Source organism: Passer domesticus, chromosome 3 (assembly GCF_036417665.1).
Source record: "Passer domesticus isolate bPasDom1 chromosome 3, bPasDom1.hap1, whole genome shotgun sequence".
NCBI lineage: Eukaryota > Metazoa > Chordata > Aves > Passeriformes > Passeridae > Passer > Passer domesticus.
The window spans coordinates 115,749,989-115,767,590 of record NC_087476.1 but is presented as its reverse complement, the minus strand read 5'-3'; the positions used below and the strand labels follow the sequence as shown (position 1 = coordinate 115,767,590).

The 17,602-nt window shown below is 46.1% G+C and overlaps 1 protein-coding gene and 1 long non-coding RNA gene across 2 annotated transcripts; one reads left to right on the top strand and one right to left on the bottom strand.

Annotated features, from left to right (window-relative positions):
* Positions 1 to 251: 251 nt before the first annotated feature.
* On the top strand, positions 252 to 5,876 carry SRP9 (signal recognition particle 9). The gene is made up of 3 exons (XM_064415383.1): positions 252 to 400; positions 2,879 to 2,947; positions 4,181 to 5,876. Exons 1-3 carry the CDS (start codon positions 329 to 331, stop codon positions 4,298 to 4,300), a joined length of 261 nt encoding a protein of 86 aa, XP_064271453.1. The 5' UTR covers positions 252 to 328; the 3' UTR covers positions 4,301 to 5,876.
* Positions 5,877 to 7,389: 1,513 nt separating this feature from the next.
* Positions 7,390 to 12,036, bottom strand: LOC135297635 (uncharacterized). Its single transcript, XR_010359561.1, has 2 exons — positions 11,751 to 12,036; positions 7,390 to 7,613 (listed from the first exon to the last, which is right to left on the bottom strand). It is a non-coding gene; the product is annotated as an uncharacterized LOC135297635 (long non-coding RNA).
* Between the last annotated feature and the right edge of the window lie 5,566 nt (positions 12,037 to 17,602).

Sequence of the window (17,602 nt, the reverse complement as noted above, 5' to 3'; positions counted from 1 at the left end):
CCCCGCTGCCCCACCCGCCTCCCCCGTGGCCTCAGAGCGTGAATTTACCGCGGAGACAGCCCGTACCTGGCCTGGCACAGCCCCGCAGGCGCCGGCCCCGGGCGGCGGGGCGCTCCGCCGGCGGCGGGGCTCGAACCCGCCACCCGCGGGCCCCCAGCCCCGCCGCGCCTGCAGGGGCCGCTGTGGCGGGAGCGCGGCGTTACGCGCGCCGCGATTGGGCGGCGCTGTGGCGCGGGCCAATGGCAGGCGGCCTCTCAGCCGCGCGCCCGCCCGCCCGCCCCCCCCCGGTGCCATCTTGCCGCGGCCGCGGAGCCGAGCGCGCCCGGCCATGCCGCACTTCCAGGCCTGGGAGGAGTTCACCCGCGCCGCCGAGAAGCTCTACCTCGCCGACCCCATGAAGGTGGGACAGCCCGGGCCGGGAGGGCAGGGTGCGCGGCCCGGCCCGGCCGCGGGAGCGGCGGTCTGGAGGCTGCGCGCAGCTGGGCGGGGGCGGCGGGCGGTGCCGGGCTGAGGGGGTTCGCTGGTCACTGCACCGGGGAGGCGAGAATCGCAGAATGGCACGCTCGATTAGGTTGGAAAAGAGCTCTGAAATCGTCGAGCCCAACTGTGACCGAATCAGCCATATTGAGTAGGCCGCAGATAACCCTAATGCCACGTCTGCTTATTTCTTGAACGCCTCCAGGGATGGCGACTCCACCACCTCTGTGGGCAGCCCTTTTATTGCATGATCACCCTTTCTATGAAGAAGTTTCTTCTAATGCCCGCCCTAAACCCACCCTAGCACAGCTTTACCCTGTGTGGAGGGATGAGGTGACTCCTGAGCCTCCTCTTCTCCAGGCTGAGCGAGCTCCACTGCCCTGCCCTGCATTCCCTGCAGCACCTCCGTGTCCTTCCCGAAGTGACAGAACAGGACACAGCCCTTGGAGCGTGGCCTCGGCAGTGCCGAGCACGGGGAAAAGAGCCTGCGAGGAAGGGGATTGCTCCTTGGTGTTGCAGCTGGCCGTCCTTCCCTGTGGAACGGGAGGGAGCTGTCGTTTCCAGCCCCAGGAGCATCCCTAGGGAGCAGTGTTCCAGCTGCTCTTGCTGGCAGCTGGGGTGAACCTCAACAGCTGAACTTCAAAGACATTGAGCCCATTCACTGTATTCAATCTGTGCGTTAAAAACCAAGGTTAAGAATTCTGCTGAAGTACCAATAATTAGTTTATTTTAGGAGTTTATAGCATTTAAGACCTGTATTATCTGAATTTGTCCTTTCATTAGCTCAATACATTGCATTGTTGCCTGCAGTGATGTTTCAGGCTGGAAGGTGTTTGCATCCTAAAGAACAATTCCTCAAGGACTTAACTTCTTGGTTTATGACTGTTTCTTGTTTCTGCTCACTTTTTTGGGAATGCGGTTTATGCAAATACTAAAATTAACCTCAGTCTTTGGAAAAAAGCATTATAGTTTGCCTAAAAAGCAGCACAGAAATGTGATGTGAAACTCACACCTGAGAAAACTTGAGTAAAAAAAGAGTAGTGTTCTTCACCAAAAATAGAGGAACTAGAGAAACCTTCAGAAGGTTAAATTAATATCTGATTACTTAAAGCAGATTAGCTCTGCCTTTTAATTAGCACAGAGACACCACGTGTGATTGCTGCTGATAATAAAATTGCCCAGTTTTGCCTTCTTAGGCTCTGTGACATTCAGTTAAATCAAAGAAGGGATGTCCCTGCAGCCAGGAGTTGCTCCTCCCCTTACCTCTAAAGGTAATCTCTTCCCATCCACGGCAGTAAATTTGTTACAGAGGGGTTTATACAGGCCCTGTTGTCACAACACAGGTACCATCCTGTTAATTTGGCAGAGAATTAGCCCCAGCAGTTTTGTAGTTGGGCTTGCTGGGCAGCTGAAGGAAGAGCAGGAGCTGTGGGAGGTGGGTGTGTGTTCTCCAGCCCGGTGCTGAGTGCTGCTGCCTTAGCAGGAGCAGGTTATGGGTACACTGAGCCTGTTCCTGCTGCTGTGCTCAGGAGGTGGCAGTTTGTTAAACAAAAAGGGTCAGTCTGTGGTGAGATCCACTCTGCAACAGGAATTTCAGAATCTATTTGTAGCGAAGGAGGTTGTTGACCGTTAGCACGAATCAGTGCACAATAAAAACTGCAGTGTGGGTTCAGAATGCTCTCAAAGGCAGCCTTGCTTTGTTTCCAGTTCCTGATGTTAGCTGAGGCTGCAGACTGTGCTCAGGGGGAACCATGTAGTGCTCAGCCACTGAGGATGTGGATTTTTATCAGTTTGAGAGCTTTGGTGATTTGAGGGTCCCGAGGGGCTGGATGGTCAGAGCTCAGGGCAGGTGAGCAGGAGTAGCTGTGGTAACACTTCAGGTGCCATGGCAGAAAAAGTGGTGGTGTTGAGCCTGCCCCACTCAGCTGATCCCTTTCAAGTGTTCATGTAGAGCTGCTCTTTTCTGAAGTGTTTCAAGCCTACAAACACAGGCTTCCAGTAGTTTTTTCTGGGCTGTGAAACACAGCGAGGGGGTGTCTCGTCTCGACTCTCATTGTTTGTCCTGCCTGTTTCCAAGGTCTCTGCAACTGTTGTTGCTGAATTTGCAGGGTTTTTGAACATGCCCAGTGTTAACCTTGCTGCTGCTGCTGGAAAACCAGCCTACATTGTAAGGCAGGGAAGTGTGGGGGGTCAAATTCCACACCACCTTGGCTGTGGGATCACAGCTCCCACAGCACCAGGGCTCAGGACTGCCACAGAGGTGGTGGAAACATGGAGCAGTACTTAATTATGGTTAAGGGTAGTCTGAATGTGGGCAGATTCCCTTCAATATATGCTGAGATTTGTTAGCTGTCAATGCTAATTCCTAAAATATTAAAAGTTAAAATGTTTGTCGTTTCAGGTCCGTGTTGTCCTCAAGTACCGACATTGTGATGGGAACCTCTGTATCAAAGTAACAGATGATGTGGCTGTAAGTACAGAGCACAGTCCCCTTCAGAGCTTCTTGTACCACTCACAGACTTGTGTTTATTGTCAGTCAGCCTAGGAGCTCCTGGACACTGCCTTGAGAGTGTCTGACAGTTTTCTAAAAACTTGTACTCAGCCTTCCCCTGTTGCTGTGTCTGCACTGACACTGACCAGTTCAGGAACATTTTCAAACAGGTTTTTACTACTGTGAGTGGGGTCCTTTTGATCTGCTCAGGGTGGTGAAAACTTCCAGCCATAGGTGAAGTTCCTTCTTTGTGATGATGAGACTGAGGGACAGCAATGTTCCAGCTAAGGAGCTGTTTTTGTGCAGTCCAGGGTATTCTGGTACTCTGCAGTCCAGACACAGTATTCTGCCCTGCCCTTGCCTTCAGACTTGGAAAAGAGTCACATTTCTTCTTTCCAGGAAAAGTAGTCTGGCATTGGAATTTCAAGTGCCTGGAATGGATGTGAAACTCCAGTAAAGGCACTTCTTGATAGGGCAGTAGGGCTGAACATGGGTGAGTGTGGGGCACTGATAAGGGGGAATTTAAGGGTAATTTTGTTGAAATCTCCTGTAGGGGAAGTTTGAGTCAGGTGATTCACAAACCTAAGCTCTTCTGGGGTATGGGTTGCCTGACCTGCTTTCAGTCAGAGAAGGATGTTACCCCAGGTGGGAGAAAATGGGGAGTGGTTTCAGCATTTTGGTTGGGTTGTGGGTTTTTTTATTTTAATCAGATTCTGTGTTCCCTGTTTAGGGCTCTCTTAGAAAAACAGGTTTTGCTTGGGGAAGGGGATCCCCTTCAGTGGGAAATACTGAATTTTATGTCCCTGGCAGTGTAACATTGAGGACTATGAAAGGCAATATAAGCCTGCTTTCAGAATATAAAGAATTGGCAAGTAACAGGTCTGAAATATGTTTCTATGTTTAGACAACACAAAAAAGGGCAGCTTTAAAACCCAAGCTTTAACAGCTTTTTGGAGCTAGAGGGAACTAGGATAAATCATGAGTTTCCCTGTTTTCAATATGGGAGGCATGAGCATTAAGGAGAAGCTTAAAAGCAAACACAGATATGTTTGTGCTCTGAAACAGGGTGGGTGTGTTGGTGCTGCCTCCTGGTAGCTGCTGAACATTTCTGTGCTCTCCTGTTCTGTGTGTTCCAAGCACAAATGCACAGCGGCTACAAACAAGATAAAAGCAGTCGAAGGGAGATCTGATATCAGGAACTTTGTCTTGCAGTGTTTGCTGTACAGAACAGACCAGGCACAAGACGTGAAGAAGATTGAGAAATTCCACAGTCAGCTCATGCGGCTCATGGTGGCCAAGGAATCCCGCAGTGCTGCCATGGAAACAGACTGAAGGGCTGCCAAGAAAATCACTGCTCTGGTCATATTTCACTGGAAGCAAATCTTTGGGATTTCAACGAAAAACTGGGGCAGGAGATGCTTTTATGTACTGAAGTGGACTGATGACAAGTCTGAAGCATTTTCACCCCTCAGAGTCCGCTTTGGAAATCTAGGAAAATAAGTGCTTTCAATTGAAAGCTTATATTTATTTTTGGGTATTAAGCAACTATTCTTACACGTTAGGTATGCTAAGAAGACAAGCAAATATTTTAAATCTACAGTATGTTAATGCAAATTTGTTAGGCCACAGGCATACTTCTGGAAAGTTACTGTAAAATTTCATATAGGTTTCATTGTGTTCATACCTTATGCTGGTTTATTCTCAAAATGAGAGGGTTTATTAATCTAATACTCTAGCATGGTGACTGGGTTTAATAAATATTTACATACATTATATAAATCTGTTGGGTTTAGAATAACATGTTTTCTGAACTGAAATGTTGAAATTGCCAATTTGTATTACCACTGTCACTGGCAGCACTCTAGCTTTTGATGTTGCACTCAACCATAAGATGTGCAACATTATCCATAATGCAGTTTGTAGAACTCTTATACTGGCTAAGTGATTAACTTCTGTATTTTAAAAATTAAAACAGAACTTCACTTAATATTCCTAGAGATCTGTGAGAAACTGGGAGGGTTTTTTTCTGCTTGTGCAAATACTGTTACTAAAAAACAGTCAGTGGCTTTTCTACATACTTGAACTATTTTGTACTAGCAGGGGTTTGTTTTCCCATCCTTGCTTCAGGCAGAGTTGAAGTATATCAGCAAGACAAATTCTAGAAGCTCTTGCCTATTATGCTAATAGAAAATATCCAACTGCACACTACCCAGATTCCTCATTCTAGCAGCTTGTTAACTGCAATTGCAGATCTTACATGTGGCAGGTGGATGTCAGCCAAATGAATAAATGGATGAAAACACCTTAATAAATACTTAAATACCACTGTCAGAAATAGACCAATGCTCCTGTAGCTCAGATGTGTTTCTCACAGTAACCTCTGGTAGGCTGATGGAAGCTTTAATTGTCTCTTGTAAAAAAGCTTTTTGTTTGAAAACCCAGTAGCTGAAATTGATACTTGCTTTGACTAGGTCTTGCATACTTGAAAACAGATCAACGTTTTCAGGTAATTAGGCTATTGGTATAACTAGGTGCTTTCAGAACTGATTTTTTTGGGTTAAGCCAAGCCACAAAAGTAAAGCAGGACCATACTTGTAGTGGCATTTTTATATAACGAAACAATCTATCTAGGTAGCTACCTGCTGTCACTTATATAAAAATAATGGAGCTACTGGGAAGCAGTGGACTTTCCACATTTGCCAAAAGCTTGGGAAAAGCCCACCAGGCTTGAATATTGCATTAGAGTACCCTTTCAGCTGAGCATAGAATGTTGCACGTTGTTGGAAAACAGTGCAGCACTGAATTCCTGGTGACTGCTCAAAATTCTGGTCTGCAACAGTGATTGGTATGTGTGTAACATTTTTGTATTGGCTTTTGAAATATAAATAAAGCCAGAGAGAAGGCTGGACTCGGTTCGTTGTTAAACTTTCATGAGATGCTGTAATACTGCAATTTTTCTTTGGTGCTCCAAATAACTTCCCTAATATGTGCAATATAGTAATGGAGAGGCTGGGTGTACCAAGTGGCTGAAAGGCTTCAGCTGCTTTATACCCCAGTGGGTTTTAGAGGAGGAGCAATTACAGCACTGTATATTAGAGCACCAGTTTTCAGGCAAAACAGGCAAGGGAATACATTTCTACTTTTGTAAATTCAGAAATTATTTCTCCAAAACCCTGGGGAAATACTGTTGCCACTTTTGTAAGAGTGATGTGTTGTTGAGCTTGTTCTGTATATACTCAGAAAAAACGAGTGGTTCTGTGCAGTCAGAATGCTAAAGAAAATATTGCAAAGCTGCTGCTTAAGAAAATTAAGTGGTATGGGAAGTTGTTAAGAAAAATATAGGTGCTTCCTGACTTTGTCCTGGAATTTTCAGCCATTTCCCTGCTGTGTCCATGGGGCAGTAGAGAAGCTCTGAATTCCAAGCTCTGTTTCTTTCATGCCTGCCCTCTTGCTGAGAGTATGTGTGCTTCTGTACACTGGTCACTTCCCTAATAAACATCCCCTGAGCTGGTCCATCATGTTGCCAGCTACTTGAATGTGTCCTCTGGTTTGTGATTAAAAAATCAGTTTATTGTGGCTGCTGCAGCAAAGGGGTGCTCACAGTACCTGAATCTCTGGTTTGGGCAGCCCAGCTTGGCAGAGACTGCTGCTCTCCAGCCTGGAGCTGGTGCCAGCTACAGGCTGCAGTCAGGCAGGAGCACATGGGCAGCCTGTGCAGTGACAGACAGGTGACCTTTGCAGAAGTGGAATCATTGGAAAAAATAGGATGCTTTTCCCTGCTACAGCTAATTTTGTTGCTGCCTGTTAGTTGTCTTCAGTAATTGTTCTGTTTGGTGAGAGTAGTTTAATAAAAAGGGGCCTTCTTATTGTTCCAAGAACTTGGGTTAGTTAACCCATGGGATTTATTCTGTTTCTCTGGGGTTCTCACCTGCTGGGTTCCCTGAGTGTCTTGATTTCAATTCTTTGTGCAAAGCACTTCATATCTGAGCTCTCTCTTATATGCAACTCCTTATATGCAACCACTTCTGTTTCCAATTTTAGGGGTTTCAACCCTGAGCTGCTCCATATGTAATCCATTGTGGAAGCATATTCTGGAGTGCAGGAATATTTTTAAATTATCTGGAGAAGCGAGAAGTTTGGTCACAGGTTTTTGTGTAAGAGCCTTTTGATAGCGGCCTTCCTATTAAAGTCCTGACCTAACTTCTGGGAGTGACAGGTTTATTCTGAAAAACTGGATGCTTTGGTGCTGGAGTCTGTCAAAAGGGGAAATGGAGCCAAAGGCAAGCAGGTGCTTTTAAAAATGTTTTAACTTGTCAAAAGAATTATGTTTCATCTCAGTGAGTTTCTTCACGCAGTATAAAAGCAGGTAATACTCGGCATTTTGCTGGAACAAATGTGAGGAAACTTCTTTGTAAGTAGGACTGGGATGATGATTTGTTACTGTAGGCTGATCTTAAAGGATTAAGTCATTTTAGCTGTTCTTAGGTGTCCATCCTGTTTAGGTAGGATGAATCCCTCATTTTGATCACCTGGGAGAAGGACAGAAACACGGTTACCTTACCTGTGCCTTCTCTCTTCTGGCCGGGGGGAGCACAAACCTCTCACAGGAATTACACTGTAACCACCTCTCAAATGAAGCTTGGATCTGAAGCAGAAGTACATAGAGAATAAGTAGGTTTTTTTCTGTAAACTTACCTAGGCTGCAGATTGTGCACAAGTCCTGATCCTTGAAGATTTCTGTGAGCATTAGTGGGTGTCCGTAGGGAGTAGGAGCTTAGCTGAAAACTGGTGTTCTTTGTACAGTGCTGTGTGCTGAGGCACCTTCCAATTGACTGAAGCAAAGCTGTTTTGATCAAATAAATCCAAGGAGTCCTTTTGTTAGATAACTGTCTTAAAGGATCTTCACTTTTTTTTTTTTTTTTTTTTTTTTTTTTAGGAGAAGCTTGTCTATGAAGAGCTACATCTAATTCCTTGCTTATGTTAATAGTGATTTGCTTCTCAAGACATGGGGGTGTCTCCACTGAAATCCTGATACTACTTTAAGGGTAGATGCTGTGTGACTCAACACAACTTTTGTTTATAAAGATATTATCTGTTAAAAAAAGCTTTGAGAGTTCAAGGACTGGTATTTAAATACAAGCAATGGCTGAATTGTCTTTGTTGCTGCAGATGACATAAAAACATCTTTCATCTCTTATTGCTTTCACATAAGCAGATCTTCAGTCTAAGTAGACTCTTCAGGCTGGCTTTCAGATAAACCTCCCCACCCTGATGCTGGGCTGAAGTGTTTGAGTCACTACAGACTGGAGACAGATGTGGGCTTTTTAGTCTGTAGAAATGTTATTTTTGAGATGAGAATGACGCTTAAATGCATTTGAGCAGCAGATTGGTTACTCAGCAGAAGTTTGTTAACCCCTGCTTATTATGCAGGAATGTGTGTGTGCCCAGTACCAGCTCCACCAGGATAAATGCTCCTGGGAGGAGGTGGGCTTAAACTGGACCATGTAGAACTGAGGTCTGTGGGAACTGAGCAAATAAAAGCACGGTAATGGCATGACAGCAGAGTTAACTGCCTTCCTGCAAGTCCAGGCCCATGCTGCTGAGCATGAGCTTTGCTTCTGGTGAAGGTAAGTCCTTATGTTCTCACACTGTGCCAAGGTAGTTGTAGGGGTGTGCTCTTGGAGTCCTGTGGTGGGAAAAGCAATTCCTTTCTGCCATTCCAAAAACATCTAAAGCCCCGAGTGCCATCTCTGAGTGCTCCTGTGTGGAAGTGCCTGATATTCCAGCAGGAGCCAGTGTGCTCGACCCGTTATGACTCCTCAAACAGACAGTTCCTGGGTGTTGTGAATATTTGGATTACAAAATCAAGAGTACGGAGTTTCTCTTAAACTGTAATGCTGGTATTTATGAAAGTGTTTTCCATTTAAAGCAAGACCAGCTCTGAGGATATTTTGCTTTTTTAGCAAGTTTTGGTTTTGTGCTTTTGCCGTCTTTTTGGTGGCAATTCTTGGTAATTTTTTAAGAAGAACTTAAAACATTAGTCATATCGTGAGGTCTGGGGTAGAGTGATATTTTTAAAAATTTCCTTTGAAGGTGTGTGTGCGTGTTGGGTTCTTTTTCTGTCTAGAAGAAGACATGTTCTTCTGTTCCTGAAAGGACTGGTCTGCATTGCCCTGCCTTTACTGAGAACCTTCCTGAGCTGCAGCAAGATTCCAAAGACTGGCTCCTTGGAGAGGGACTTGAGCTTTCTGGACGCCTCCTGAATGGCTGTGCTGGCTGCTAGTGAGCAAGTGAGAGTTCAGGCAGCTGAAATCTGCATTTTAACTGGGCTGCTCATGCATGTGCATACAGCCACCTCCGCTGCAGCTCTGCTAGCATTGTGTGGCTGGGGATGAAAGGCTCGCCTCGGGGCGCTGACAAATGAGCTCTGGCAAACCCAGCGCGGCTCCAAATGGTGCTCTGCAAAGGCATCTGCTCCGCTAGGGAGTCAGCGAGGCAGGGGATGAGCTAATGCCTCAGACACGTCCCTGTGAAATTCGGTGTCTTGCTTTAAGATGCCTTAAAAGACAGCTTTTTAAAATTTGGGGGCAGGAGGCAAAGTGACCTTTCAGTGATCGACAGTTCGGGGGTGGGTGTGCCATTCACATTCTCTGAACAGAGACAGAGATGTAATTCTGTCTCGGAAAAGTCTGCATTGTGGGCTCTCTGGGATCAGTTATTGGATTAAAAGGGAAAATAATCTAGGTGTCAGTTCTTTTTTCCTGGATTTTTTTTTTCCTGGAGAAGCAAAGAGAGAAGAAAGAGAAAACAATTCTCATCTCTACTTGCTTCTCCTGTTGTTTTTGCACGTGTGGAATGTGTTAGGAAGATTGTTTACCTGAAGTGTTTTGTCAATTGGATTCTGCTGAGGATTGTTTTGTTTCCTTAACCAATTGGAAAAAGCTGTGTCCTGGCTGTCTGGAGACAGTCACGAGGTTTTTTTTAGTAGTATTATTTAATATTTTTGTAGTATAGCATCTCTTTAATATGGTATAGTATAATGTAATATGATATAAATATTAAATAATAAAGCAATAATAAGAATAAATAAATAATAAATAAATAACAAAGCAATTATCCAACATTCTGAACCAATGGAGTCAGATACCAATCATTCCCTACATCGGGGGCACCCTACATTAATATAGGTAGGTTTTTCAAAAACACATTTTCTGCAGCAGTGCTCCCGTATAGCTGAGGTCAGGAACCAAAGGAATAAACAAATTTCATCAGGGATTGTTGGTTTGTGCCCAGAGGCAAACCTTCTGTGCTTGCTCACACAGCAGAGCCGGGTGACACGTGAGTAAAACCCAGCAAAAAAGCAGCCGTGGCTTTGGCAGAGCAAACAGCTGCTTTGCAAACAGCTCCTGACCCTCCACAGATGTTGATGGTCCATGAGTGTGCAGGCTGGGATTCCACAGCAGCCTTGGTCCATGGAGCAGCTGCCTGCTGGTCCCCCTTGCCTCTAGCAGTGATTCCAGTGGGTCTGAGCCTCAGCTGAGCTGTTCCCATTCCCCAGAGCATCAGAAAACCCCTTGATGTTCTGGAGAGCTGCCTGAGGTGTTCCACCTGGTTCGTGTGCTGAGGTGGTCACAGAAGGTCAGCTGAGGGCTGTTGGCTTCTCTGGGTGTGGATTGAAGGCACTGGAGATGGCAGTTTCATCAAACTGCACAGCCACCTCCCTCAGCCAATAATAGTATAAGAAAATGGTTTTACTGGATATGAACAGATTACTTGGACTTCAGCAAATAAAAAGATCCTTCAGCTCATACTCTGTGTTGGAGTATCTACGTAGACTGTAGCAATTAATTGGCTTTCCTATAGTGCAAATTGCAATCTTCTTGGTGTTATTTTATTTGGCTGATGACTGTCTGCCAGTCTACAACTTGTAAAAGATGAGATGTCAGCAATTCTCCATAATAATATTGATCAATACCTGTCGTATTACAACATAAAGAGTGATTTTTAAAGATAAAAACCATTGTTTTATCTGTTGTTGTCAGTTTCTCTGTGCTTATATGAATCTTTGTTTGAACTCTGCAGTTGCCCTCTCACCAGTAGTCCCATGTGTTTCTATCATAGTCACATCCTCCCCTTAATTTCTGTAACAAACCCAGCTGCTTTGAAGGGTGATATTGTGTGTATTGTTCCTCTACCTCAGCCTGATGCTAAAGCAAAAATTACTCAGAGGAATGCCAGACCATGGAGTTGCTAATGTTTTCCATTTGTTTTAGAATATCTCAAGCTGGAAAGAATCCTCAAGGATCATAATTTCCAACTCCCTGCTCCTCACAGGGCTACCTAAAGCTACTGCATATGATTAAGAGCATTGTGCAGATGCTCCTTGAAATCTGACAGGCTGGATGCCTTGAGCACTTCCCTGTAGCCTGGTCCAGTGACTGACCACTCTGTGAAGAACCTTTTCCTAATGTCTAATCTGAATTTCCTCCGATGCAGCTCCATTCCATTTCCTCGTGTCCTGCTGCTGATCACCAGAGAAAGGAGATCAGCCCCTCCTCTGTGAGGAAGCTGTGATGAGCTCACCCCCCAGACTTCTCCAAGCTCAACAAACCAAGAGACCTCAGCTGCTGCTACTGAGTCTTCCCCTGAGGCTTTCACCAGGCTGGTCACCCTCCTCTGAACACACTTCAATAATTTATTGTCCTTCTCAGGCTGTGGTGCCCAAAACTGCAAAGAGAACTCGAGGTGAGGCTGCTCCAGAAGAGCAGAATTGGGCACTCACCTCCCTCATCATGCGGAGCCTGGGGACCTCAGGGCATGGCTGGCCTTCTGCCTTTAGTGGTGTTTGCATCTCTTGCTGTCCCTGCTAGGCTGTGGGAGCTGTATGATTCCACAAGAAACAGCCAAAGCAGTTCCAGTCAGGAGGGATCCATGTGAAGCACTAATCCTGCTGTAATCTTCCTCCCATATCTGTGTAAGGTGCCTGTGGATAGTCTCAGTTCAGCCAAAGAAAGAACAGAGAAAATTTCTCCCAGGCTGAGCCTGGGAATCTTAGACATAAGAATTCAAACAATTATTATCTCTCTTTCTGTAACCATTGTTTATAGCTATGCTTCTCCACAGTGTGCTATTCATAGTCACCAATAATGTGAGATGTTTCTACTTTGAGACCAATCAGGTCCCACTTAGAAAATGAGACTATAAAGCTCACAACTTCTTGCTAATAAAAATTATTCTTAGCCTTCTATCCACCTGAATACTGGAGTCTTTCTTTACATCCCTGACTCAACAGCGTCAGGCACCTGCTTTGCCCATTGCTCTTTGCTGCTGCTGTGAGGAATCATGGAATGGCTTAGGTTGGAAAAGAGCCTCCAAGACCTTCAAGTGCAGCCATTAACCCAGCACTGCCAACCCCACCTCCAAGCTGTGTCTCCTAAGGGTTCAGTGCTGCTACAGCACGGAGAAAAACTACTCTTAAGTGATTTGTCAAGTTAAGAAGGTGGACACCCACAGGAAAACATCTATGCCAGAGGGATATCTCCACAACAGGGACTTTGAACTACCCTGTCCCCTTCAAAAAAGGAAGGACTGGGGCCCTCAGTGGTAGCAGGGCTTTGCTGGAGGTACATCTACCTCCTTTGACACTGCATCTTCAGCAAGTTACAGAGGCTGGAGTTGCTAACTGGAGATTGGAATTGACATCCTTATGACAAATAGAGGACAGAAAAAATGCAAATTGTCATTAGTTAAAATAGTCAAATAGAGTATTGCACTGGCTTTGGCTGGGGTAATTTTCTTTACAGTGGCTGCTGTGGGGCTGTGGTTTGGGTTAGTGCTGAAGGCAGTGCTGATAGCAGAGAGATGTTTTTGCTGTTTTTTGGCAGGGCTTGCACACATCAAGGCCTGCTCTGCTCCTCACCCACCAGCAGTGAGCGGGCTGGGGGCACAAGGAGCTGGGAGGGGGCAGAGCCAGGGCAGCTGGCCCCAGTGCCCAAAGGGACACCCCACAGCACAGGGCAGTGTCCAGAGCTGGGGCAAGGAGGAGCAAGGGGGTGTTTGAGTCTGATTTCCCAATAACTGCTCTGGGTGATGAGCCTCTCTTCCCAGGAGATGGCTGAACACCTGCCTGCCCATGGGCAGCAGGGAACTAATTCCTTGTTTTGCTTTTCTTGCATGTGCATCGTTTGCTTTACCTCTTAAAGTGTTTTTATTTCTATCCATGTGTTTTCTGACTTCTACTCCTCTGATTGTCACCCTGATCCTGCTGGTGGGGGAGTGAGTGACTGATGTGTGGTGCTTGGCTGCCAGCTGGGGTTACACAGTGCCAAGTATCTGTGGGGTAGCTGTAACAAAGGGTTATGACCCTGGCACACCACACAGTTGCATTTTTAACTTTCATCCCGTAGAAGTTATGTTTACTATCAAATTCAGCACAGTCTTGTTTGTGTGTAAGTGAAATCTATGTAGTCCTACAGAAGAAAGATGGACTGCTACTGATGTTTTTGGTGTCTCAAGAAAAATAGTACAGAGCAGTTTGTGAAGATAGGTGCCCCAAAAGGGGTAGAACTCAGCCAGCACATTTGGAAGAAGAAAACTACAAAAAAGGACAAAATTACTCACAGGACAATCTAGGGACATGTTGCTTTAAAGAAGACTAGTTTTTAATTTAGGTACTATTGCTGCTCATAACAAAAGAGAGTGAGAGCTACACCAAAGGCTCTGGGCAAAGGACTGCTTGAGCAGAATGAGGTGATTGGGCTGAGGAGGTTGAAAGATGTGAAAGGAATCTTTGTCTGTGATCACAGGTCTGTCTGTGAGAGCCCAACAATCCAAATGAGCTGAGATGGTGTGGTGGAGGTGATGGAAAAAGAAGATTGGATCTTAGGAGTGAAGCAATAGGTGAAAAGTGAGATGGAATGGTAAAACCTCAGCGATGATGAAGAGTTTAATGCTTGCTTGTTTTGTTTTTCCTGGTGGCATGAGTTGCTACAGCTTGACCTTCTGAGGCTCGTTTAGCTCTCTCTGCCCAAGCTGGGAAGGCAGACCTTGGAGAGCGCGTGTCCAGAGGACAAGCAGCTCTGTTTGAAGCATTTTCGGCCTTTTCCTTGTTGGGCACAGCCTGTGCTCCTCTCCAGTTCTACTCCCGGGAAGCTAGAGCTGCGATCCCGGCTGGGAGCCGCAGGGCAGCTCCGGGCGGTGTCACCAGCGGATTCCCGGCCGTGTCCCAGCCCTGCAGGGCATCTCCTGGGTGGTGTCACCAGCGGATTCCCGGCCGTGTCCCAGCCCTGCAGGGCATCTCCCGGTGGTGTCACCAGCGGATTCCCGGCCGTGTCCCAGCCCTGCAGGGCATCTCCCGGTGGTGTCACCAGCGGATTCCCGGCCGTGTCCCAGCCCTGCAGGGCGGCTGGCAGGCGGTGTTCGCATCCCGGGGCTGTGCGGGGACCAACCTGCGCCGCTCCGGAGCCTCTGTCCCCGGCGGGCTGGGGAGCGGGGCACGGCCCGGGGGTCCCGGGGGTCCCGGGGGTCTCGGGGGTCCCGGGGGTCCCGGGGGTCCCGGGGTCCCGGTGCCCGCTCCCGGCCGGTGCGAGCGAGCGGCGGGCGCGGTGCCGGGATGCGGCGGGATGCTCTGAGCTCGGGAAGTTCCCGAGGGATGCGCTCCGTGCCCCGGCGGGGAGAGCAGCTCCCCGTGTGGCAAAGGGAAGGGCTTCTCCAAGGCAGTCCGTGTGTCCGAGCCCGCGGGGCTGAAGGTCCGTCAGTGCCGGGGATGTAAGGAGTGCGAGGCGCTCCGCTGCTGCGGCTGCTCCGCGGATTCCTAACAGTGGGAATTGTGCACGCACTGGATCCTCTGGGGACTTTTTGCTGATTTCGGGAACAGGAAGGCTCCAATCTGCATTCCTGGTAGGAGAGCGTGTGTGGCATCCCCAACAGCTGGAGCCAGAGGTGCTTTTCCAGGGTAAGGTCGTGATAAGTGGGATTTACCAGTGCTTATGGAAACAACAATTTTATTTAGCGTTCCTCGGGAGTGTGGCCAGGTTTCCTTGCTTAGTTAAAGTAAGTCACTCTAACTGTTGGCATGTAAATATTTCGGTTTGGTTTATTTGCTCATTTCTAAGTGGGGATATGAAATCGAAGTTTTATTTATTTATGGATAATTTTGCCAATTTTGAGGATGATTTGATTGAGTATTTTATGTGTAATTCCCTCTGCTGAACAAGCGTTTTGGGCATGAGAAGAAAACCTTGTAAGTTTAACTCCCATATTTTGTTGCATAACTGAGCAATCTGCAAAGACTGAGCAAACGATGTACCCTGCTCAAGCTGGGTTTAGTTTGTCAGAATTCAGTTGGGATTTTGACTGCCCAGAAGTTAAAACATACCATTTCCAAATGCACTGCTTAATTTTCCAACTCTGTTTAGTTAGGCTGCTTTCTCTTCCCTTCTTTTCCTAGCCTAGCTTTGTCTAAAATAAGAGAAATTGCCCAGTAATTCCAGGTGAACCTACAAGACAGCATCAGTCTTAGAAGCCAATGTCTCAGAGTCACTCAGAGAGCCACAAAAGCAGGGTTCATATTTTGACTGGCACCACTCCTTGGAGATGCTGTGCTTCTCCCCTGAAGCAGATATTGCTCCTGTTTGAAGTGAGCTAAAGCTGAGGCTTGAGTGCACAGATTGCTAATGCTTACTGAAAATCGATGGAAGATAGTCCCCAAAAGCAATTAAGCAGCTTTGAAAATCAATCCACAGTTGAAGTTGTCCAAGGACAGGGATTAGATCTTTGTCAGAGCTCAAGTCTTTGTGGGAAGGTCCTGGCACGGTGTCAAGTTCATGGCTCTTTGTTCCACATCTTTTCCAGTCTGAATTCATTTCCAGTCAAAAAATTAAGAAAAAAATCATTCAGACTTGTGTGTGATTTGCTAAACTCTGCTGGTTTGTTATTTTTCCCAGAGTTTGAGGTTTTATTTCATGCGATCATAGCGTTGAAGTAAATAATTTGAAATAGAGCATGGTGGGTAATAACCAGTGCAGCCAGAATCCACATGCAATTTGTCTGTATGAATTGCCCAAAATAGGCTTTGGATTACTGGGTGTTTTAAAAGGCTTTTTTGCTCCCTGTTGATTTACTGTACTTTAAGTATTTGGTCATTCTGTAGGGTAATACCATTCCTTTCAGCCTGTTTGTTCATCCAGGGTTTCAACAAAGCTTTCAGACCCACCCAGGATTTTTAGGCGTCAAATGGCAATGTTTTAATCTTGTAAGCACTGTGAAACAAGCTCAGGCTCCTTATTGGAAGGACCAATTTGTTCTGAGTAATTACAACAGGTAAATGAAACTGTTAGGGGTAATAATCCTGGAATGGTAATACTCCCAGAAATTCTTGTTGCTTCACTAATAGTTTGTCAAGTAATTTGTCAGTGGAGAAGCAGAAAGCAGAGCTGGGGGTGGTAGGGGAAGCAGAGCTTATGGCTCTAGGCAAAGCAAATCGATTATCTTACACCTTCCTATGCACATTTCTTGTTGGAATATTCAAATTCTGTGGCCAGATGAGCAGAGGTAAAGCCTTACCTTTGTGGTAGGGTGTGCACTATTTCATTGAGCCTGCAAGAGGATTTTCTTCATGCCATGCACAATCCCAGAAGCAGGGCAGACTTCTGTAAAGTGCAAGTTCCAAATGTGGCAAATAGATCTCTAATTACTGTCTAAGTCCCTGAAGAAAAGTCACTTGGAAAGTAGAGCATCTTGCTTCTCTCTGAAGAGCTTTGGTCTGCTTGTAATTAATGTTGAAAATACTTTTTTCCCTTCTGAATACTACTGCTGAAAAAGTCCTGGATTCTTCCTCTGCACACATTATTTTTAATTAAAAGCATCATTGTGTGTGTAAATGGGTGTTTACATAAATAGCAAAGCACAAAGCATCATCTTCTAAAGTGGCATTTGCTTTAATATCTTGGTCATGCTAGACATGGCAGGATGGCTGACAGTGATTTGAATACACCCTGGGGTTTATGCTTGGTTCTTTTAAGCAGCATTCTGAGTTGTTTATATCTATTTAAGCATGTTGTTATTGATCAAATGCTTTCTGATTGGCAGGGCTGGGAATATTTTTGTGGGAATTGTGGTAGCCATGCTCTGCTAGTTGTTCTCTCTGATAGTGCAGTTGCCAGAATGAAGAAGTGGCCTGTGAGCATGTTTATGGAGGGATCCTGCTGGATTAAAGAACAGGAGCTGTTTGCTGGTTTCCTCTTTGGAAAGTGAGCTGTCACCTAACATTCCTCCAGCTTTTTTTTTTTTTTTGGAACATCTCTGCAGGAGATTATAGGTGTAATCCATGGGACAAGAAAGGGCTCAGCAAGCTTTTGGGTTTTGTTTTTCTTTTTGTCTCCAGCAATTCTCCTCACATTTATTGCACCAAGTTTTGTTCCTCCTGTGAGTTCTGCAGTTAGGACACGCAGCTCTTGCTCTCCCTGCTTGCTCTGTGCCTGCAGCCTGGCTGGGCTTTGCTGTGTGACAGCAGACAAGTCTCCCTCTCAGGTAAGACACCCAGTGTGATGAATCAAAACCCAAGCTCTGTTGGAGCACCAAGCCCCCTGGGTGCTACATCAAGAGTGTTAATTGCTCTCATCTGGTGGGTGCAGG